The 22,762-nt window shown below is 42.4% G+C and overlaps 2 protein-coding genes across 6 annotated transcripts; one reads left to right on the plus strand and one right to left on the minus strand.

The window, feature by feature from the left end:
* The first annotated feature begins 1,355 nt into the window (after positions 1-1,355).
* Positions 1,356-7,961, plus strand: sept4a (septin 4a). Of its 4 annotated transcripts, none has more exons than XM_034890975.1 (13): positions 1,356-1,559; positions 2,143-2,165; positions 3,407-3,778; positions 4,427-4,523; positions 4,628-4,714; positions 4,944-5,067; positions 5,295-5,429; positions 5,530-5,647; positions 5,757-5,858; positions 5,947-6,043; positions 6,269-6,431; positions 6,846-6,948; positions 7,031-7,961. In XM_034890975.1, exons 1-13 carry the CDS (start codon positions 1,514-1,516, stop codon positions 7,100-7,102), a joined length of 1,539 nt encoding a protein of 512 aa, XP_034746866.1. In that variant the 5' UTR covers positions 1,356-1,513; the 3' UTR covers positions 7,103-7,961. The 4 variants fall into 4 exon arrangements, with proteins under 4 accessions (XP_034746866.1, XP_034746863.1, XP_034746867.1 ...); XM_034890976.1 differs by having other exon boundaries at positions 1,452-1,559; positions 2,158-2,165; XM_034890972.1 differs by lacking the exon at positions 2,143-2,165 and having other exon boundaries at positions 1,393-1,559.
* Positions 7,962-10,366: 2,405 nt separating this feature from the next.
* On the minus strand, positions 10,367-22,238 carry mntb (MAX network transcriptional repressor b). Of its 2 annotated transcripts, none has more exons than XM_034890970.1 (6): positions 21,888-22,238; positions 18,251-18,827; positions 18,129-18,170; positions 17,673-17,793; positions 12,474-12,666; positions 10,367-11,867 (listed from the first exon to the last, which is right to left on the minus strand). In XM_034890970.1, exons 1-6 carry the CDS (start codon positions 21,958-21,960, stop codon positions 11,080-11,082), a joined length of 1,794 nt encoding a protein of 597 aa, XP_034746861.1. In that variant the 5' UTR covers positions 21,961-22,238; the 3' UTR covers positions 10,367-11,079. The 2 variants fall into 2 exon arrangements, with proteins under 2 accessions (XP_034746861.1, XP_034746862.1); XM_034890971.1 differs by having other exon boundaries at positions 17,673-17,784; positions 21,888-22,237.
* Positions 22,239-22,762: the final 524 nt, after the last annotated feature.

The following is a 22,762-nucleotide window of genomic DNA, read 5'->3' on the forward strand; positions in this document are numbered from 1 at the left end:
GCCAAAAACCAACAAGAAGGATTTGTGGGTGGGGGTGGGGGTTAGTGCGCAGAAGCACAGAAAGGAGGGAAAGTGTACGGGATGAGGAGGAAGGAGGGGCGAGTTAGTCTTGTTTTGTTTGAAAATACTTCAAACGTTACAAGAAGTAACACCACCCAACGTTGGTTAGAGCACCTTTATTATGGGACATTTTGCATGAAAAGCAGTAAAGACGTATATGTTACTTGATGACTACTGCCTAGCAAGTCATATTTGATTTGTATTGTTATCTGAACCAGTATTTATGTGGTTATTGTGTATTTATTTATTAACATAAGAAGATAACAGAAACAAACATTTTGATAAGGATTCTTTAAATTCCTTAGATTGTTAGTGCACTCTGGTGGAGATACTAGGTAAATTAATATTTCTGTGTTACAATTTCTCTTTACTCATCAGTCAACATCTATTGCATGGTGACATCAGTATGTCTGCGGTAAGCTAAAATTGGCCGGCTAATAGCTTTTGGTTGGGCTCCAGTGTCAACTTTGTCCATAACTGTGAAACATATGGCACTTTATAAGCTACACTTCATGGGTATTTTATTTATCACAATGCCTTGTGTATTTTCTGTTAAAATGTTTCAGACCACATCTAACATACGGAGCTGTGAACATATAGAAGGTGACTGTAACTTAATAAAGAACAATATACATGTATGTGACTAAATTTAAATCGCAATCACAAAGGCTCATTAATATGCTGTCATCAGCACTTCGCAATTACTCTTCTCCCCGTCCGAAACTTAAGAAGCCACGCAAAGGTTAGCTTCTTCAAATGTTAGCGTTAAATGAGAGGCAACTAACTTCATCGGTTAGCATAAAAGTTCTTCTTTAAACATGCAGCGATAGCAGTAAGTGTCAAAGTGGTACCTACCTGCTGCTAGGCTATATTGTCCTGGTCCTGCCCTCAAGTCATTTTACCCGGGCTACCTGCACTCTCCGGGATTTTTTTTTTTTTTAATCTTTATTTACACAAATAAACTTACAAAGGTATTACCTTTCAAACAATAGTAACATGACAATATAATCGTTCAAGACAATAAAAAACAACCCTCTCCTACTTTATCTCACACACACACACACACACACACACACACACACACACACACACACACACACACACACACACACACACACACACACACACAATATGCCTCACCATCACATAGTATGCCCTATGAATGTGCCTCATCATCACACAGTCTTCCGGCATCACTCACGTTGTAGTTTGCGTAGGCTACTTAAAACCCATGGAAACCACGTCAGAGTTACAATGATCAGTCTCGCGCGCGGACGTGCACAAACACTCAGAGACAGATACACACACACAACCACACACACGCACACACACACACACACTATATATTCATATATATGCCTGATCATCACATAGTCTGCCGGAATCATTCACATTGTAGTTGTTTTCTTTTTTTGCGTCTGAACTGGAGACAGTTTGAGGAGCAGGTGGCATTATGGAGCATATGTCGTCTCCGGTCAGGTTCCGCAGCAGTAGGAGAGGTATGTCAAACATTGGACACGTGCATTTGAACACAACTTCACATCCCTGATTTCTTGAAATATTCTTGCAGGAATTTATATTTGTGTTTGGCACTTGTATTCTTGTTCATGGTGAGCCTTTGGCACCTTTTTCAAGGTTCAATGTTCATTTTTTTTTTGTAATGGTACACACAGATTTGCGAGATGCAGCTGTAGTTCTTTTATTCTAAAAGAGACACAAACCAAAAACAGTAGCCTAGTCCCTTCCTGTAGAAGATTCTTTTAATTTGCTATAGGAGGATGCTGTTAGACCTCTGTTAGTATAGACATGCACATGTAGGTGATACTATGGGAGAAGATGTTGTTGTTTACCATTCAGTGTTCGGTTCTATTTAAAGTTTGTGCATTTTGTTTTAAGTTTTGTTTATTGGTAGCAGGAGGGTGTAGTAAAGCTACTTATTTTTTTATACATTCGAAAACAATACCCATCCTTTTCTGTTCTCATGATCCAGCTTATACAACAAGTGTATGCATTTGTATTGTATTTTTTTTACTAAGTATACATGTTTTTCTATTTATGTGTGCTATCCTCTGCTCAAAAAAGCGACAACCTTCCCAGAAAAAGAGGTAGGTTGTAGGACACGTTTGTAGAATAGTCTTTAATAATAGTGTAGCTGTGTGTGTGTGTGTGTGTGTGTGTGTGTGTGTGTGTATGTGTTTGTGTGTGTGTGTGTGTGTGTGTGTGTGTGTGTGTGTTCGTATGTGTGTGCATTTGTGTGTTTAAGAGTTAAATCTCCAACCCCCCAGCCTGTCAGAGCATAAGAAGCTGGGTTAAGCCTGCTGCAAAGCTTTGTGGGTAATGAGAGCTGACAGGCATAGGGACGCCACACAAACCCTGATCAGGCTAGCAGCAATGTCTTCCATGTTGTTCTCTCCGCGTGTCAACAGGACAATGTGAAATGTGTCTTCTGTAATGCAGGTGTGGAGGTTAGGCTGCCCTAACCGCTCATGATGGCGAGTAGAGTCACTCTGTGGAAAAATTACATGTGAGGTGTGGACTGTATGTGTCAGTCAGATGGCCCTGATTAATAACTATGTGTACATACATCTACAGTGAAAGAGTCTCCTTAAAAATCTTTTTTTTTAAACTATTACTTCAGTCTAGTTAGCCTATCCAGTTGGACACTAGTGTTGCCCAACCTCCAACTCCGGATTGTCCGTTGTCAGCCTATTCCTGGACAGATGGACGAAGGCCTCTGTAATGGCATAATGAGCTCACAAGTCAGGGCTAATCAGTAAAGAAAGGCTAGCCACTACAACAGAAGACACAGGGGACTCGTCCTGTCATGTACTCAGAGAGCATGACTCTGACTATGGCCACCAGCAGCCAGTTAGTCAGTTAGTGTTTGTTTTTATGCTGACGGTATTATTATTATAGTGATACGTCAATAATCTGTATTTGATTCATTATCATATACACACAGATTACATAATAATATATTTCTTAGGGGAAAGGGACTCAAAGTGGAATTACCAAAACATTGACTTTTTAGTGTCCTGCAAGAATAAAAGTCCTAACTGTAATGATTGGAACTGGTTATAAAAGAAGAGACAACGTCTGATTTTTGGTGATTACGGGTTTAATTAACTGCAGATTTAAGATTTCTGTGCACTTTTCTGTCTCTCTCTCCTCCACTCGAGAATAAAAGTAATCAACTTTTTATTAAATCATTATTTTTCCAAGCATATCAGTAAAAAGGAAAGAAAGATCACTTTCTTTTAAGTTTTGATTTAAAGTGAGTTATATCTTTCAGTCTTTCAATTGTCCATGTAAATCCATGATGTGTACCTCTGCTTTCGCCTGTCAGTTTTCCAGTCTGTCCATTGAGGACCAGGAGGTTACTCAGTTTCCTTATGCCATGAGGGATCTGCATCCCATGGCTCCGCCTGGCCAACATCCCCAGGCACCAGTCCACCATGAGGCAGAGGATACCGGGACAGCAACCAATGGGGCCCTCCCCAGCCTCCCGGGTACTCCCTGTCCGCCTTGTCCTATCCCCTGCCATCCTACTGGCTCTCCGACAGTCCCAATTAGACCAAGCTGTGGGGGACCAAACACAGAGTTTACACCCCTGCTGCTGAGGAGGCAGCTCGTCTCTCAGGTGTCCGTGGATTGTCCACCCAGCCCGGCTTCACGTCCACACAGCCCCTGGGGACGCTTTGACCCCTACTCTCCAGAGGTATGTTTCTGTATGCCAGACTGGGTCAGAAGAAGCCCCTTGTTACAAAATGTCTGTTTTATACATTTCCTAACAGTATGTATGTTCTAACATCCAAATATTTTCTTCACTTCCTAGTGCATAATATCTAAACCCTTCACCCTGCTGACAGTTAGCAGCTGTTTCATGTAAAAACAAAAGCAAAATACGGAGTTAGTTAATAAGGAGGTCAGTCAATACCATTCATGGTCAAAGCAGAGGTGCATGTTGACGTGGTTAACAGGTGCTAAACGTATCTTATCTGCCCCCATGGTGCACCTCTGCTGAGGTATAAAGATGAGAGAGTCTATTGTTTCCTTGATCCTCCCACATCCTTCTTCTGATGCTACTGGGTCCGAGATCCCATAATGCTTTGCAGCCCACTTTACAGACTTGTGAAACACTAGATGCAGATCATAATGAGGGTCAGATTGTGATTAGTCCAGGTCAGGCCACAGCAGTGATGGCTGTTACTATGACTAGTATTGACTACCTTGTGTTACCATGACTGTAATATAACTGCATCAGTACTCCCTCTTACAACAACACAATGAGTACACCTAAAACCCTCACTTATAAAGAATATGCAGATACATTCTGTACATGTTATGTTGTGTTTTCTTTCTGCAGGATCAGGACAAGGAGTTTGTGGGTTTTGCCACATTGCCCAACCAGGTTCATAGAAAGACAGTGAAGAAAGGTTTCACATTTACGCTTATGGTAGCAGGTAAGTCCTCCTATATGTCTGCTAGCAGGATCTTTTTTATGAAAACACAACAAATCCCAAAACCATGTACAACATCAGGGTCAGGGTTGTCTTTTTCTCTGCAGGGGTGTCTGGCCTAGGTAAATCCACACTAATCAACACTTTGTTCCTCACGGACCTCTACAAAGACAGGAAGGTTCCCAATGCGCAAGGTGAGACTATTACTTGTAATTGACGTGGTGAAAGAATGTTTAACTAGAACATGCAATTGAATGGTTTATGTAGAAAAAAAGACATTATCAGCTTTCATTTTTCTTGTTCAAATTTTGATGCTGCTATTAGTTTCTGACCGAGGTTTGTGTGTACTTGTGCATGTTTGTACACACTATTAACTTGTTGCCTGTGTACATTTAGTAAGTTTGCACTCTTTTGTGTCTGCAGAACAGATCAATCAAACAGTTGACATCGTCAAACACACACTTAGCATTGAAGAGAAAGGAATCAAATTGAGGCTCACCATCATTGACACACCAGGGTTCGGAGACGCCGTCGACAACACAGGAAGGTGAGGTCAAGAGCATGCACCTGCAGCGTGTTTTGGTGGCACTGCCGCTCTATTAGACGCGGTGAAAGTTAGAGTATAGACAGGCTGCAACGCCACGAATCAGACTTCAGCTCATGGCACCCCAAGCACACAGAATACGCTTTTATTTTGAAGTGGCTCACTTTATAAACTAGAAGTTATCTGCAAGAGTTGTTGTTTTACTCACAGAGATTGTATGTTTGCATCAGCTGGAAGCCAATAGAAGACTACGTTGACCAGCAGTTTGAACAGTACTTCAGAGATGAAAGCGGTTTGAACAGAAGGAACATCCAGGACAACAGAGTCCACTGCTGCCTCTACTTTATTTCTCCATTTGGCCATGGGTACCGTTCTGACAACATGTTTTACTTTGTCTTTTTTTTGTGCCATGCTCCTGCATATGTGCATTTACACACTCTCACATGTGAGTTTTTCTCCCATCAGTCTTCAACCTCTGGATGTGGCGTGTATGAAGGCCTTGCATGAGAAAGTCAACATAGTTCCTGTCGTGGCCAAAGCTGACAGCCTGACACAAGCAGAGGTCTACAGAAAGAAGATGAAGGTATGAGATCGTAAACTCACACATTCTTCAGGGAGAAATCAGATATTGAGGAGAATTTTATTTCTGTTTTTCTCAAACATTAGTTTTCTAATGTGTCCATGTACTTTAGATCAGAGAGGAGATCAAGCAGTATGGGATCAACATCTACCAGTTTCCTGAATGTGATTCAGATGAGGATGAAGACTTTAAAAAACAGGACCAGATACTCAAGGTTCGTCAGTCGACTCTACTTTCTCATGGTTGCAATGTGCCGTCTCATCCACGTTAAGACCGTTCATTGTTTGTGCTTCTCCCTGCAGGACAGCATCCCGTTTGCAGTAATTGGGAGTAATGTTCAGGTGGAGAGTGAAGGCCACAAGTTCAGGGGTCGTGTCTATCCCTGGGGTTTAGTAGAAGGTATTAGACACAAACACACACTCAATAAGTTAAAATTTCTCCAGATTTATTTGCAATTTCATTTTTCTTTTAGATAGCTCTCACAGTGGCTTTGGACATTTCTTACTTGAGTGGTATTTTGGATGGCACCTTGATTTGGTATCAATTGTGTACTTAACTTTTGTTCTATTTGCTAAGAAAGAACAACCAGTCTGATAGAGTAACACGTTGTCGTTGCATGGTCAGTGGAGAACCCGGCTCACTCTGACTTCCTGCTGCTGAGGAACATGCTGATGAGGACGCACATGCAGGATCTGAAGGACGTGACGGCGGAGACGCATTATGAGAATTACAGAGCCCAGTGCATACAAAATATGACACGCATGGTGGTGCAGAAGAGGAAACGCAGGTCATTGATTGGATGTGTCACTAACATTCTCTCTGCAGTAGCTTATTTGTCATTGCCATAAGTTTAACACAAGTATTGATTTTTATTTACCGAAACGGTAAATAAAAATCAATACTTGTACTTATCAACATACCGCTCACACACTTACCTCTTAACATTGCTGCTTCTAGGAGGAGAGGGCTTTGTTTTCATGGCCTTTTAATACAGGCTCTTAAAAATAAAAAGAATAAGAAAGGGCAACCTCTAGTTTACCCAGTAGAGTGTGGGCCCCATCTAGGCTGAAAATAATCTTTATAAAAAAAACAATAATTACATGCAGCACATGTGCACACTGATATTTTCTGTGATGAGATAAATGGTGACGGAGGTTCTTCTCTTCTTCTGTGTGTATGTGGATGTGAACATGGGTTTTAGTTTACGTGAGAAGCATCTAGAGCACAGCGAGGAAGATTTTCCTCTGCCGCTGGCTGCCGCTGACACTGAGACCGAAAAACTCATCTTTGAGAAAGACGAAGAGGTATGTTTCTCTCACCGGCTCGATCTTCTTTCTCTCGGGAACAGAGGTTATCACCACTCACTTCACGTTTTCTCCTCTGTAGCTAAGGAGGATGCAGGAGGTGCTGGAGAGGGTCCAGGAGCACATGCAGCAAAGCCAGAGAGGTAGTTTCTGATTCTCCCTCCATAATTCCCGGAAGAGGAGTAAATACAAGGAGCGCCCAGGAAGACAGAAGATGCCCCCTTTATTATGATTGATGAGCAATAAGAGATGGAACTTCCATGAAAAGGTAATTAGCAACATTGGGGCCCTTGTCTGATTGCTGTTCCCTATGACAACTTGTGAGAGCGAGGCTGGAGTAATGGTTCTCCGAGGTTACACATACCTGTTTCTGTGGCTCTACGCAGAGAATGGTGTTGAGAATAATTTCAAGTTGCCCTTGATTGCATAGGGGCAATCACTCCCAAATTTTAACAATGCAGACTGGACTGGCAAGCGGGCCGATTGGCTGATCCAACTCCTGTCAGAAAGCTGATTGGAACAGCAAAAGAAAGAAACAAGTGAACTTTACACTCAAACTCTGTACAAGTATAAAAGACGCAGCCACGCAAACTCCCGCTTCAGCTTACTTGCAGCCGGGGGATGCATGTACCAGCCTTAAGTTTTCACAGACTACGTGTTCAAGGCTGGCTCATTACTTCATCCGAAGCCAGAGTACTCTGCTTCTTCAATTAACTACTTTTATAAATGAGTTTCAGAACAGCTCCATGAGAAGGATGTGATGGGTCATCTAGGGCTCTTTGTAGTAATGTTAAAGTTGGGTTTACTTTTTTATTTTTAAACTACATTGTTCATGTCTTATTACTTGTAAGTCAACTGTGTTTTTATGTATTTTTAATCTTTAATTTAGCTGTTTCGAAAGGACAATATAGTGAACAATTTCAATAAAAAAGTTTTCTAACAGCAGTTTATATGCAATCTGTTTCTATACACAAGACCAATAAATACAGGAGCAAGATGTGCTGCAAATGTAATAAGATTTATTAAGAATCTTTATTATTTCATCAGTATAATTCTTCCTCCATTAATATGTTTTATCCATTATCATCATTGTTATCTTAAACAGTGGACAGTTAGATCTAAAAGGCAGCCCAAAGTGTACAGGCGATATATAACTTAAAACTTTCTCCATAGGGAAAACTTGTTTTTATATTCATATATAATATCAATGTAGCATGAGGTCCAAGATCCTGCCCACGTTATACAGTATTGTACATGGTCCCAAAAATAAACAGAAAAACAAAAAGAAATGAAACGGCAATCTACATGCAAAACAAATCCAAAAGGAAACGAGCATTTCAAAGTTTAGGATACATCCACTCATATGCCAAAACGTGCATACGATCACAAATTTACAAAACTTTCATTCGTACATACAAATATTACAAAACTCAAATTGAATATTAGACATTGTTATCAAGAAAAGAGCAACATTTTTCTTTTTCTTTTTTTTACTTTTTCCACTCCATGTCTCAGTCCAACTCACAAAATGGAAAACTTAAAAACATTTAAAAACAAAAAAAACAATCATGACAGTAAATCTTTGTCTATTCCATTTGCTCGTTGTGTTCGTGTTTTGCCAGAGTTGTCACAGTGTTCAGAAAAACTGAGTATAGGCACACACGATAGCACCCAAACAGGCTCATACCATAAATCACATCTGTAAAAAAATAGCTTGCTTGTGACACCCACACACGCTGTAGAACCAAAAAAAAACAGCCATGCTACAGGTACAGTAGGATTAACTATAGTACAAAATATAAAACATATGGAATACAGTCACATATACAGACATGACATACAGAAACAGCAGAAGAGGCGAGGAGCAGATCCACGCAACATTGACTACGTCCACATACACCGATGGAAAATGTCATGTTATGACATGTATAGGCTGGCAAGGAGGCCGTGAAGCCATAAATGTTTTAAATGTGTGCACATAAACATACATAGACATACACACAACGAATAGTGGGTGTCAACACATTTTCCCATTTTGAAACTGATTTTCTGGACTGGAGCAGAGGATTTGGCAAGGTGTTCAATATTGTTTGTTTTTGGAAAAAGGTCATGTCACTGCCAAATTATTCTTCACAAAACTGCAATAAAATGTAAACTGATCTTAGGCCTAAACAATACTTTCTCCCGTCTGCTTTAAATGTTGTGCTATATCCAAACTTTTCCAAAATCTTTAATTGAGACAAATGTATCTCACCTAGTTTAACAAAAAATAATCTTAACTCAAGGTCCACGTACTAGCTTTTCTTGAGCTTTCCTCCACACTCGCAATCTTTTCGGCAGTTAGAGTTTCTCACGTGACCAAATTCCCACACTGTATGCAATATGATGCAGCAGAAAAAGTAAGTCACGAGTGTTTCTTGAGTTAAGATTTTTTGTTTTAAGGGTCAAAAGTGAACATTCACCCTCCACATGTCTCTCACTGTTTCAAAAGCCTGTGCAGGAAGATTGTGTCGTGCCCAAGTGCTGTCTGTGTGTGCGTGTGTGTGCGTGTGTGTGTGTGTGTGTGCACGAGTAACATCAGTATGAGGTCTGGGAGGAGGCAGCAGAGGGAGCCGTTGCATCAGAGTGAAAAGGATGAAAACCTGTCACTAAATGTTTTGAGAGCAGTTATACAGGATCTTTTCTGTCTTTGACATTAAATTCACCCCCCAAATATCAGGCATTTGCGATAATGTAGATTTGTGTTCAGCATGATGTCCAAACAGTCCATAACTGGCCTTGATTAGTTTGAAAACGTGACATTTAATTCTGGCCAAGCCTTTCACTGTGGGGCAGTTAATCACATCACGAGTGGAGTGCACCACCTTTAAACATTTAACTGACTGCGTGAAATACTTTTTCAAATTTTTTTAATCCCAACTTGGTTTTCCAATGCTACTTTTAAGTCTTTTCTTTGTGACTGCTTATCTCAAACTTGTTGCTCAACCTTTAAAAGTAGTTTGGGTAACTTCCTACAAAGAAAATACAATCTTCAGTGACCAATAGGCACAGGTCAAGTTGTCTCTGGACTTCTCCACAAAGCCAGTAAAAACAGATGTATGTATAAACAAACTGTCTGTATGAGCAAACCTCGCCCTCCAAAAAGAAAGCCATAAGGGGTGTTGGATAAAATAACTTCACTGTTGAATGGGACACCTGTGATACCAAAGACAATGAGGTTGTTTGTTTTTCCTTCTTTTTGACTTACACATTTGATCTGGTTTTATTATTGCACTGTTCATTATTTTTTTTTAAACTATTTGCAAGGTGTTTGGTGCCAAGTGGAGTGCTGAGGAACCTTCATTTAAAGGAAGATGGAGAGGGTTTAACAGTAACTTCATGAAGAAAGATTGGAGGCAAAAGAAAAGGATTTCTTTTAAGAGGCAATATAAATTAGTAACTATCCTGTCTGGAAACTACTGTTCCTGCCGTCAAAAAGTAAACAACTGCATCTGAAATTAAGAAGACAATGCAATGGGGTTCTACGTCCCACTTGATCCCACCTGTCTAAAATTCATTCGGATTAGTTAGTTGGCGCGCTCCCTCCTCCTGCTCTCAAACACGTCAGTGACATCATTCCACCAATATGTCCCATGTGACATCATGATATAAATACAAATACTATATTGCCTTGGCAACAGTCTAACGACAAACAACTCTCTCTCATGCGTTTTCCCCAATGAGTGAAAGAATAGTTAAGGTAAATCCTTGATGCCTGAGTGTGAACTGAGCTTATTATGTTAGTGCTTTTGGTTGTAAAGGAAGGGGAGGAGAAAGGAAAGAAAGAAGAAGGCAAGGAAGGAAGGTAAAACAGAGTTCCTGTCTTTGCAGCGCAGACAAATGTCACAGTCTTATTTTCACAAACAATGGCCTGATCCACGGACTCTGCTTCAATGTCATTGTTCACAAACTAACAGAGCTCTGACCAAAATATCTCTGGAGATATTAATCACAAGTTGTCCAAAAAAGTTGATTTTGTCTGTCAGAGATTCTCTGCTATTGATTATTGATAGGAGTGTGAAAACTCATCCAGGAGGTTCTGAATCTTTCTCTCCTTCAACTTACTTCCGTCAGTCCCACGGACTTATTCTTTTAGGCGAGTTTGAGTGTGCTGACAGGAAAGGTTGGAACAGTAACCATGGTGACAGGGTTGAGGACGGCAGCCTGTCCAACCAGCTGTGGGTGGGGGGCCAGCACTGCTGTCGGTTTACCTAGCGAAGGGCTCCCCTGGCTGATCACGGCTCCGCTGGCCACCTGGGCTCCATTAGTGTTAACTTGAGGATTAGCCTGGACGTGTGGTAGGGTGTGATGGGTGAAGGTGTGAGTGATGTGGCCCACCATGGTGGGCTGGGACACAGACACGCCCTGGGGGTAGAGAGTCGGGAGGTGGGATGACAGGGGACCTCCCAGGTGAGCCACCGGGTGAACGGTGATGTGTCCGATTGGCTGGGCAGCCATCGACTGGTGAGTGGCGGCAGCGGGTGCTGCTGCGATCGGCTGAGGGATCGAGGAGATGGGGCAAGGTGATGGGGCGATGTGCATTAGGTGCTTGTGATTTGCTGGCAGGCCGTGATTGACAGCCTGGATGACTGAAGGGTGGGAGACGGCGGCATGGGCGATGACGGTGGGCTGGACCTGCATCGCAGGGGGCTGAATAGGATGGTTGGGCAGCAGACCTGGAGCCGGAGCAGGCGCGATGGCTTGAGGGGTAGCAGAGGGCGTGGTCAGGACTCCAGAAAGTGTTGCATGCTGGATTGACAGGTGAGAGGTGAGGAGTGGCTGGGCTTGTAAGATTGGAGGTGTTCGTTTGGGGAGCGACATGGGTGCAGGAGGAGCAGGGAAATCCTCATCAATGTCCTGTTCAAAGTTGTCCTCTCCTTCTGTAGACCAGAGAGGAAATTGTTAGTCATCATGATACGATCCAAGAAACACTGCCATGTGTATGAACTGTGTGTGTGTGCGCTAGGGGGGACCCCAAATCGTCAAATATTTGATGCTTTGATCAAAGGAGACTGATTCGGCTACCAATCTCACAGTTTATGAAGCTTTATGAAATGAGGATCACGCCATTTTGATTACACGGGGTGTGCAAATGTGCTTATGTGCTTATTAATATTGATAGAGACTGCGCAGCAGGACAACTGCCTTTTGCTCTGTGTGCCCCGCTTCTCATCACCGGGGGCCAGCTAATGACTGCCTGACAACTGAGCTTGCACTGCAAACCACTGTTAATTACTCTTTTACATCGTTGCACCACTTTTTAATGTCAAGCCCCCCCCAACCACACCTACGCACAAATGTAAATATAACGAGACACAGTCAAAAGGTAAATTGAGATTTACATTGTCAAACAAAGACTTACTCTCCTGCCTACCCTTGCAGTAAAAAAGCTGCTGTTACACTTCTAGTGATTAGTTCCATAGAACTAGGGTGTCTAGGCCTGCTGTATATGTAGGTCTGCGAGTTGTTGCATCTCATCCCTGTACCTGAGGCGGTGGAGGTGGAGGCCTGGTCGTCCTCGGGCTGCATCGTTTGTCGGAGGACTCTGTCGATATCGATAACATCCATGCACTGGCTGAGCTCGTTCTTCAGCTCGGTCAGCCGCTGCTGCGTTGCGATTTTCTCTCTGGCCAAGCGCTCCATCTCGTGCTCATACTCCTTCTCCTTACGCTTCAGAGTCTTCCAGGGGAGACAAAGACATCAGAATAGATCAAAGCACTGCGTCTAGAAACACTGGAAAATACTTCTAATACACAATCACAGTATAAGGATTTGTGAAACATGAACATGAAACATTATCATGCAAATTCTGCATAATTATGATTTCCATTAACATGGATTCATTTTCATCAGTACAACAGTCACTCAATATTCAACCTTGGTCGCTCAGAGATTCTCTTTAACAATACTGTCCTCAGGTAAGTAGTTCTGATCAATAATTCTTTGTTGTTGTTTGTTCCTTCTTTGGTAGAGGAATACCTTCTGAAGTACTAGACATTTGTTAATATGAAACTGATGGAGGAAGTGTTTAAACGTAATTGTGAGTTTGCATTAATAGTTAACTCCAGCAACAGAGATTACCACGGAAACCGGGGCAGATCATAAAACAGGGAAACGGGGAAATAAAATATACTTTTTAAAACAGCAGAAAACAGAAACAAAGAACCTGTTCTGTCTCAGGCCATTATCACCACTAGAATGTACCTGATGTATAGGCTATGAAGTTGGAATTGGTTTTAAATCATGCACAGAACTGATATTGCAACAGAAAAGGGAATTAATACTTTCTTTCTCTGTGCAGTCTTGGCCACTCCCACATTTCTCCCTACTTGCACAATCCTGAAACACAATGTTCCCCATGCTCGCTCAGTTTCCCACACGAACAGGAAGGTACACATGCACATTCAAGCATGTTCCCATTGCTTTTGTTGGTGTCATTTACTTAAGCTCCTCCCGTTTCCTGGATATCATGCTTGTTTATTGAGACAGCAGGGTAAGTGTGGGAGTAAACCAATCATTCATTCAGTCAGTTCATGATCCTCCCAAACATTCTGATGTCAATGGATTACTGCAGCCCAAACATTACAGTCACACAAGACTGAATGAAAGTATTGATTCTGAGAACACTGTCACGTGCGGAGCTGCACGTGTTTGTGGATTTACAAATGAAACAAGGAAGAAAAACACAGCAGGAGACACAACAAGACAGAAAATTAAACTGAAAGATCAAGATCGAGCTTTTCCAGCCTCACCGTTCCGTCTCTTTGACCTAGTCTTTTATAGATTACCAGGGTGGAGGGAGGGGGGGGGGGGGTACAAGAGGAAAATGGGTTGATAGGTGGGAAGGAAAGGGGCTAAAGGATTATGCTGGTAAACCACAAATAAAAACCAGTCAAATGCTGTCATTTTTGCTGTTGGCAGCTGGTTATGTCATCACATTGCTGGAAACTAAATATCCAGCTGACTTGTTGAATGGTCGGAATAAATTCTGGAAAAAGGACCTAGTAAGAATCAGTTTCCTGTCCTACTTGGGCAACCAAAAAAGGGAAGATAAGGATGGAAATACAAGAGACAGGGCGTAAAATGAGAGCATGGAGACACATGATCCAACTACAGGACACTCACTTCAGTGAGCAAAGCTGTTTCCTCTCTGCAGGCATGTGACGGCCTCACACGCAGGCTAGCTCCCATTAATATGCAACAGCTAGCAGTCCAAACCTGGTAAACTTTGTTATCTTACAACTACTCAACATCTCTTATGAGGTCATGAAGAGGCAGTGGATTTGGAAATGACAGCAAATCAGATCAAGTTCATTTCTGTCTTTACAAGAAAAGTTATTTCAGCCGCTTCATATCTGTTATTTCAGAGCCGACTATAACATCTATTTTATGTCTGTTGCTTATGCACAATCACTGAATATACTCCCTCTTAAATACTTCCAAGAGCAATGCATCACACTACTGACAATATACAATACACAGACGACAGATATTCTTTGAAACACAGACATTTCTTAGCTCAAGTTGGCCACAGAGGAACTACAAATGCATCTGTGACCATAACTGCAAGGTCTCCATACCAAGACACCATTAGGCCTGCACCAAATCACCAAGGAAACAGCTTTCACCCATAGCAGTTTCCTTGGCAACCTCATCCGTGAGGATTTGGCTGCTGGAGCAGCAGTTTATAAAAAACATAAGGAGCTATCTAATTGGGTAAAGCATGGAGGTAATTACACATGAGGGGCGATGCGACTGGATGGTTGCCGGTCGTGTGCTTCAGATCACTCCCAAACCCAACCCTTCCTCATCCCACACCCCCTCTCCTTCTACTCCTGCCTCCATCGCTCCCTCGACACCCTTCCCCCCCTCCTCCTCCGCTTCATCTATGAATCCTTTATCCTTCCTCTTTCACGATGCCCTCTCTAAGAAAAAAGGTACACTTTGCCATCTCACGGCTGATCTTTGATTGGCTGATATAAGACAAGGCAGAAAAGTCTGTGATAGGAATGAAAAAGGCCAAAAAAGATCGGTGGTGCTCCATCATCCGTTACTATTGACAAAAAGACCAATATAACCAGAATTTGATAGGTTTAGCCTACACACACACACACACACACACAGAGACATACACACCAGTGCCCTGGCCACCTGCCAGCTGTTGCTATGGATACCAATAGGACAACTGAGAGAGACACAGGATGAGACTGACAGAGAGGAAGAGAAGAGGTGGAGAAACACAGGGGTTAAGAGACAAAGATGTGGCCAGGTTATCTCAGTTGGGAGAGCAGGGTTGAACTCCAACCTGCGGCCCTTTGCTGCATTGCATTCCCAACATGGCGCTAGCCATGTGCTCAGATCTCACATGGCTCAGGGAGAGAGACTACCGAGAGGGGGGGGGGTGTAATTCACTCTTCTACAATAGACCAAATCCCCATGACGTCATACTAATACAAAGATCCAGGTAGACAAATGAGAGTTGATTAGAATAGTGGAGATTTGAGAAATAAGGCAAACTTATTTATTTTTGTGGCCAGGTTAGCTCAGTTGGTCGAGCAGGCGCACACATGTACAGGTTTACTCCTCGAAGCAGCGGCTGCGGGTTCGACTCTGACCATTGGCCCTTTGCTCCATGTCAATCCCCCTCCCCCTTTCATGTCTTCATCTTTTCTGTGGAAATAAAGGCCTAAAATGCCCAAAAAATAATCTTTCAAAAAAAACAGCCGTAACTGTAACATTTAAGGATATATACTCAAAATGTGTTGCTTTAATAGCATCTTAATAGCGTGACGAACAGCAACATCTCACAGTTGGCCAGACTAATTGCTAGTTTGGGTGGTGTTGTTTTCTTTATACTGTGGCCCAACAGTTAAATTAGGTCTCAAACCTAAGTTTAGTGAAAGAGTTGAAATATAAAACAAACATGCATTTTAGATGAATGAGATGAGAGTATGACAGTTTCCTCTCCTACTGGGGCAACCAAAAAAGGGTGATAAGGATGGAAATACAAGAGAGAGGGCGTAAAAAGCTGCTCCTTGTCCGAATAGTATGAACAGGAAGCAGGGGTTTCAACCTGGAAACATGATTAGGTTTATAAAACCTACTGAATATATTATATAGTTTGGAGAAGGTTGAGAAATATACAGAGCAACGGTTAAACATTCAGGTATAATTTCTAAGCAGTGGAGCTGTGTTAGGCTACCTTGGTTAATTGGTAAATAATGTAATATCATTGTTATAGCCTTTCAGTAGAACCGTATTATGTTGATATAGTGTTAATATTTAGCAACAGTCTGCTTTCTATCTGAAAGATCCCAAGTTAATTTTATTTTTACCACAACAACAAAAAGCCATCTCAGTTTAGGTTTTACATGATTTTCCATACTAGCCATAACTTGACATAGAATTTTTTTTCCTTTTAAGAGAGTATATTTCCCCATGTTAACCAGTCTGCACAACAGAGTGGGCTGAGGGAAATTCTGTAGGTATTTACCGGTTGCTGTGTGGCTACTAGGACTGCAACAAGTGATTTTTTTGTCGATTTATATGTGTTGATTAATTTTAAAAAAACTGATAAATTTCCAGAACCCAAAGGAGCATCTTCAAATTTCAAATATTCAATATATAAAAGAGAGACGTAGTAAATCTTTACTTTTGAGTAGCTGTCACAGACATTTATGCTTAGTTATCAAATTTGTTTCATCAACTAACTTATTTAATGACTGACCTACTTAATTTCAGCCCTAGCAGCTACCACCATTATGTATACTTATTTTGTGCATTTGTTTTTGTGGCTTACGAATAGAGTGACCACCAGTCCTCTGTAATTTTCTTACTTAAAGTAAGCTGTGCAGAATAGATTTCTCACCATCGTCATCTCATGTCAAAGATTGCCTCAAATCCCTGTTGTGCTCCCTGAATGCTGGCCCAAGAGCTGGCAGCCGGTCTAGCTTTAAACAAGTTCTTCCGTCTGACAGCCTAATTGAGCTCCTTTTTACTGACTCTCACTTGGATATTCCACTGAACTCAAAATCATGAAGCTTCTACTCCACAATCTAGGAAGCACTGTATCTAGCTCCACGCTGCAATTCTGCAATTTTGTAGAAATCTACTTTAGGAGAAAAAAAATCGGAGCTCTTTGGGCTACACGGTTCCTTCCCCCAACACCACCCTCAGCAATGCAATGTTACTTCTCTACACAACTACAAATACTTCCCTAGAAAAATTTTACTTCTTCATCATTTAGGTATTTAATTTAAGAGACACATGACTCCAGTTACACAACACTTCCCCTGGATAAGAATCTCACCGAAATGCTTAAGATGCAAACTAATGTTCTCAAAAAAAGTAAACTTTGTGTTGGAAAAAAAAAAAATCATTACATCGTATGGTCACATATATTCAACACTTTCTTATAGGATGATTCACCAATATTTGGCAGCTGCCATATCATAGTGAAAGGGACTAACTAACACAAAAGGGCTAAATGGCTAACAAACAGGTATTGTGTATCAAATCCACTGGACCGAAGCCTGTGCTGTTCCCAGAGCTGAATCAATCAATTCCATACCGGAGAAAGATGAAAACAAGAAGATCAAAAAACAAAAAGCGAGTACCCCAAATACTGTGTTGGGCCGCACAAGTATGTTAAGACTTATAGCTGAGAAAGTGTATGTGAACTCTACCTGTATGTAACGCAAAGCGCTGCGGAGAACACTGAGGTTGGAGGTTTTCTTCTCGTCAACATTTGGAACGTTCTTCTTCAGCGTCTCAAAACACTCTTTGAGGTGCGCTCGCCTGAAGGGCCAAGAGTCAGAAACGAGAAAGGGTCAAACTTTTGATATGGTTTGTCATTAGATTACGGTCTTGGAGAATATTCACCATTTACCTTGAAAGGTTAACCAAGTTGTGGTCATTTAAAGAGACCTAGTGACTCCAATTTTGCATGCTTAAGAGGGATTTAATGGTTTTGTAAAGGTTGAGGAAATACCATGACCTCTGGCCTGATGAAACTCTTTCACGAAAAATGTGATAAACACTAAAAAAAACTTTGTGTGTGGTGCTCATGTTAAAAAAACAGGGCTGCTTTCTTTATTTATATTGACACCAACTACAACAATGAGAAGTTTATTATGACTAACCTGTTCTTCTCCAGTTTATTATGCACCTCTCTGGTCCCCGCTCTGGAAACACACAATAAATGATCAAATACAACCCAAAACTCATCTACACTTTATATCAACTGTAATACATACACACGCACCCTCCGGGCCTCCTCTTCCCTTCCATCGCCCTCAGGTCCTCCATCGTTACTCCATTAGGCCGAAGCTGAGATGAAGGTGGAGCTTGATGGTGAACCAGTGCATGTTGAGAGCCATTAGTGCTGATGGAGGTTGAGTACTGAATCTGAACCTGAGGCTGTGATTGGGTGGGCTTTACACTAATCAGCTCCGGACTACTTTCTAATTTGATCTGGGAGGCGCACAGCAGGTGAGGAGAGGCCGGCTGCTGCTGCTGCAGAGGGGAGGAAGTGTTCTTGGCTGGTGGTGAGCCATTGAGCAATGTTGCTGCCGCAGCAATCTGCGTTGTAAGCGGGAGGGGCGGTACAGAGGGTGTCGCGGTGACAACTGGGACCATTGGGATGACAGTAATGGGGACTTGAGGAGGTTGGAGAGAAGGGGGCGGAGGTGCAAGAGGATGATGCAGCTGTTGACAGTTAGTGTCATCGCCCCAAGTGACATGGTTGGCTCTGATTGGTTGAGACAACGAGGTCACAAGTTCCACACGCCTCGACTCCGCCTCCCTATTGATAAGCTCCTTCTCTCGGCGCTGCTCCTCCTCTGTGGGCAGATAAAGAAGACCAGTAAGGGAAAAATAATGGCAGCCAACAAAAAAGTTAGAAGGACAGAGGATAAGAGTGGAGACAAATGGGAGAGTCGATTGTGCATTAAACACAGACAACCTGCCCATGGTTCAGATATAAGAAAACTTGATGATTGACTATTTTTAGTGGTTAAATCTGCCTTTCATGCCCTGCTATATGGTATGTGACAACATTGAGACACACGCACACGCACACACACACACACACACACACACACACACACACACACACACACACACACACACAAAGTGGACGTCACTTTGTTCATCTAGTGAACATCTCAACATTACGGGTACACAAACACACAGAAAGAATGATGTAATCAGGGAGTGAGATCGCGGAAAGGGGGGAAAAAAATCATAGAAATTGCATCTGCATCCGTTTCCTGACTGGAGAGAACCCCCCCTCTGTCTGCTCTGTGATTGGACCGTTCCAGAAACAAGCATGATGGGTTCAGGCCGTCTGACCAACAGCAGAGGACTGTTGTCAACGAGCCACTGCTGGGGCAACTAGACAACGTATTTAAACTTGCAAATCCAATCAGATAGTACGACGGGAATGTTACCGAGCTGTGCTCATGTTGAATATGCAGATGCGCACACACGCACACACACAAACACAATGATATGAGTGAGTAGCTATTGTGCACTGTAACGGGCACACTCAAAGCAATGTGGAAAGTCCTCCATTACCATGGAAACAGCAAGATTAGAAACAGAAGATCCCAGGGATTCCTCAAACCTGCATGCCAACACACACCTCAGCTATCCCCCATTATAAAAAGAAAATAGAAACACCACATAACAGGCTGCCTATTAAGTAACACTTTCATCTATTCTTTACATGAAACGGCACAGTTAAATATGTAAAACGAATTATCTGCACTAAGGGAATCGTTTTATCTTCTTTAATGTGTGGGATTTGACAACAACCCAAAGTCTAATAATAGTGCTACCACGGAGTAACAATGTTATTCCTTGATTACACATGTGTTCCCATCTCTTCTAACTCCTGCTGAGCAGTGGCAAACTGACAACTCCCTACTTTGTGAGCATTACACTTGGACACGCCTACAAGGGATATCATCTAGGTATCTGAAAATGAAACCATTAGTGGACTAACTTAACAGAAAACATAATTTGCAACATTTTCATGGTCATTCTGTGGTTTCAGATTCCCCACTGAGGACTTGTGTCATATCTGATGGCCAGTTGAATGTTTTTGGACTGTTGTTTAAAAAATTTGACAACTCATTACGGGCCGTGATAAACATCCGTCACCGTTTTCTGCCGTTTTACAGAAAAAGCTTTTAATTGAATTGAGAAAATAACAATTAGCAGCAGCCCTATTTGTATCATTCCACCTATTTATGTTATCCACTTTCTGAAACAGAAACTAAAATAGTTTTAAAAAGATTAAAAAAAATATGTTAAAAAGTACAATTTGGTCTCCACTCATGTATAACAGACAATCATTGTTCATTGCTTTAGATTTTGTGCCATATGGTGATATACATCCAGTTTAGAAATGTGTAATATAATAACCATAATGCTGAGCCCTAGTTTCACAGATGCACTTGTGTTATTTAGGAGCAAAATGCAGTAGAAAAACACCTTCTTTAATACTTTTGATTCTTTGTTTGCTGATAAAACTAAAAAGGTAAATTCCACACAGGGGTCAAACAGCATTAGTAAAAAAGATAACATACATACATCCATACATAAGACAGAAGCTGATATCAGCTGAGACTGTTCTGACATATTGGTTGGTGTCTCCCACATTGTTCTGGTAGCTTTTATAGTACAAACCATGCACACACCATGCTCCAAATTTCAAGCACACGCAAACGTAAAATGACATAACTTCTTTATTAAGAGACACTGCAGAGAGGTTGCCCTACTTCCACCCCTGTCTCTCTCTCTGACCCGCCACTGTCCGTGAAGTGAATGGTAAGGGCGGGGCGAGGAGTGCGTGTGTGTGTGCGCGTAGGTGTGTATCCAAGAGAGCGAGGTGGGAGGAGGGTCATGCGCACGTGGTCGTGGTGGGCGGATTCTAGCACGCGGTAGGGTAAGTATGCTGGGGGAGGGGGTTGAGTTGTCTGACACGTCATCAAAGGGGAACACAAAAATCAGTCCCCTGTCTCCCATTTACTAAGTCACGGCATCATTATGTCGATTGACAACTCATCGGGTTCAAATACATATGAGAAACACAAACAGAAAGCCTACTATATGCTCGCGCCGATATACAAAAATCGATGGAGTGAGCGCGTGAGGGTCCGCCCCACTGTCTCACAAGACAGCAGAGCAACGTCAGGGTATTATGTAAAGAGCAGCCTCTGCTCGCCACCGCCCTGCCGGTGCTCGACGGATAAAAAAAAACTGGGGCAAATCAATTCTAAAGGGGTTCTTTGATTCCAGATATATGAAACTCTTAATAGATTTCAATTACCAATTTTAAAAAAAGATTATAATATATATATATATATATATATATATATATATTCGAGCTTTAAGATGTATATCCTGTAATAAACTGCACAATCTACAGTTACTTACAACAAAGATTCAACACATAAATCTACCACGGTTACTGACAGAAACGCTTCTGCTATGTCTCTCACACACATACAAGCAAACACGTAGAACGGTGAGTCACAAACGTTACAATGTTAAAATTGTCACAGACGCGCACACACACACCGAGCGCGCAAGTAGTTCGGAATACAACTTTGATCGTTTCCGCATTAAGGGAAAACAAATGTGCAACAATTAAAACGACTTAGAAATCGCCGACAGTTTGCAGTGACTTCAGCCTCTCTTTTCTGGCATGGATCGGGGCGATAAACAAAAACTACAAACGTTTCCGTTCATTAGCGTTATAGGCGGTTCAGTTGAAAATGCTCTGTCGTAGTAACAGGATACAGTCTTTCAAAAGGCAGTTTAGGATGTAGCACACACAGTATTTTGGTGTCATGTACGTTCGGCACGATGCACCAGTCTGCTGTTGAACTCACCACGTGTGATCTGTTGTTGCTGGGCTTGCCATTCCAAATATCTGGCCGCCTCCAAAAGTGTATCGATGCTCATTGCGCGTAAACCCTCACGGCAAGCGACCCGGTGGCCCGGGACGGAAGGAGAAAAAAGGCCGAGGGGGTAGGTAGTGTCCCGCGGTAGGAAGCGCCGTGTGCACGGTTCACACCCGCAGACCCGAGCTTATTGTCACCTGTGCTTCTCCTAAAAGCAGAGGGTAAATTTTCAGTACAACCAAACAGAAAGTAGATCCTCGCATACGTAAAAAAAAATAAGGATTGCAACAAGATGGCGATGCGAGCACGGGAATACACACAACAAGGCGAGTCGTGTTCTCGTTAAGGCCCGCCCCTCCTGGATTCCTGCCCCGCCCTGTTACTACGGCCTGCGACAAAACCCGGCGAACGCATCAAACCGTGCTGTCGTTAGCCGTTAACCGATAGCCCTCCTAAATAACAACTTATACATTAAAATGATCACAACCTCTGTTTAAAACCTCCTGGGGTGAAACGGGCTCACGGTATACTCGCGTATCCCTGCAGGAATCGAGAAAGAGAAGTCCCGCCAATGTTACCGGTCCGCCATGTTTTCGTCCCCGCCGCTGGCCCGCAGCGCATGAAGAACAATCAGGCGACAGCGAGCCAATCAGCGCTCAGAACAACAAGGCATGGTGATGGTCCACATGGGCACCCGCCCGGCCTGCGCGCCTCATTTGCATGGCGAGAGCGTGACTATCCACCCTGCTGTCTCGGGATCACAGCTGTCAATCAAATGACGAAGGGCGGGGTTTACTAATGTTTAAGACTCTAAGGCGAGGCAGCTGAGCAAAATGTACTGTTGTCAATATTAATATTATTCA

This window comes from Etheostoma cragini, chromosome 13, assembly GCF_013103735.1.
Source record: "Etheostoma cragini isolate CJK2018 chromosome 13, CSU_Ecrag_1.0, whole genome shotgun sequence".
NCBI lineage: Eukaryota > Metazoa > Chordata > Actinopteri > Perciformes > Percidae > Etheostoma > Etheostoma cragini.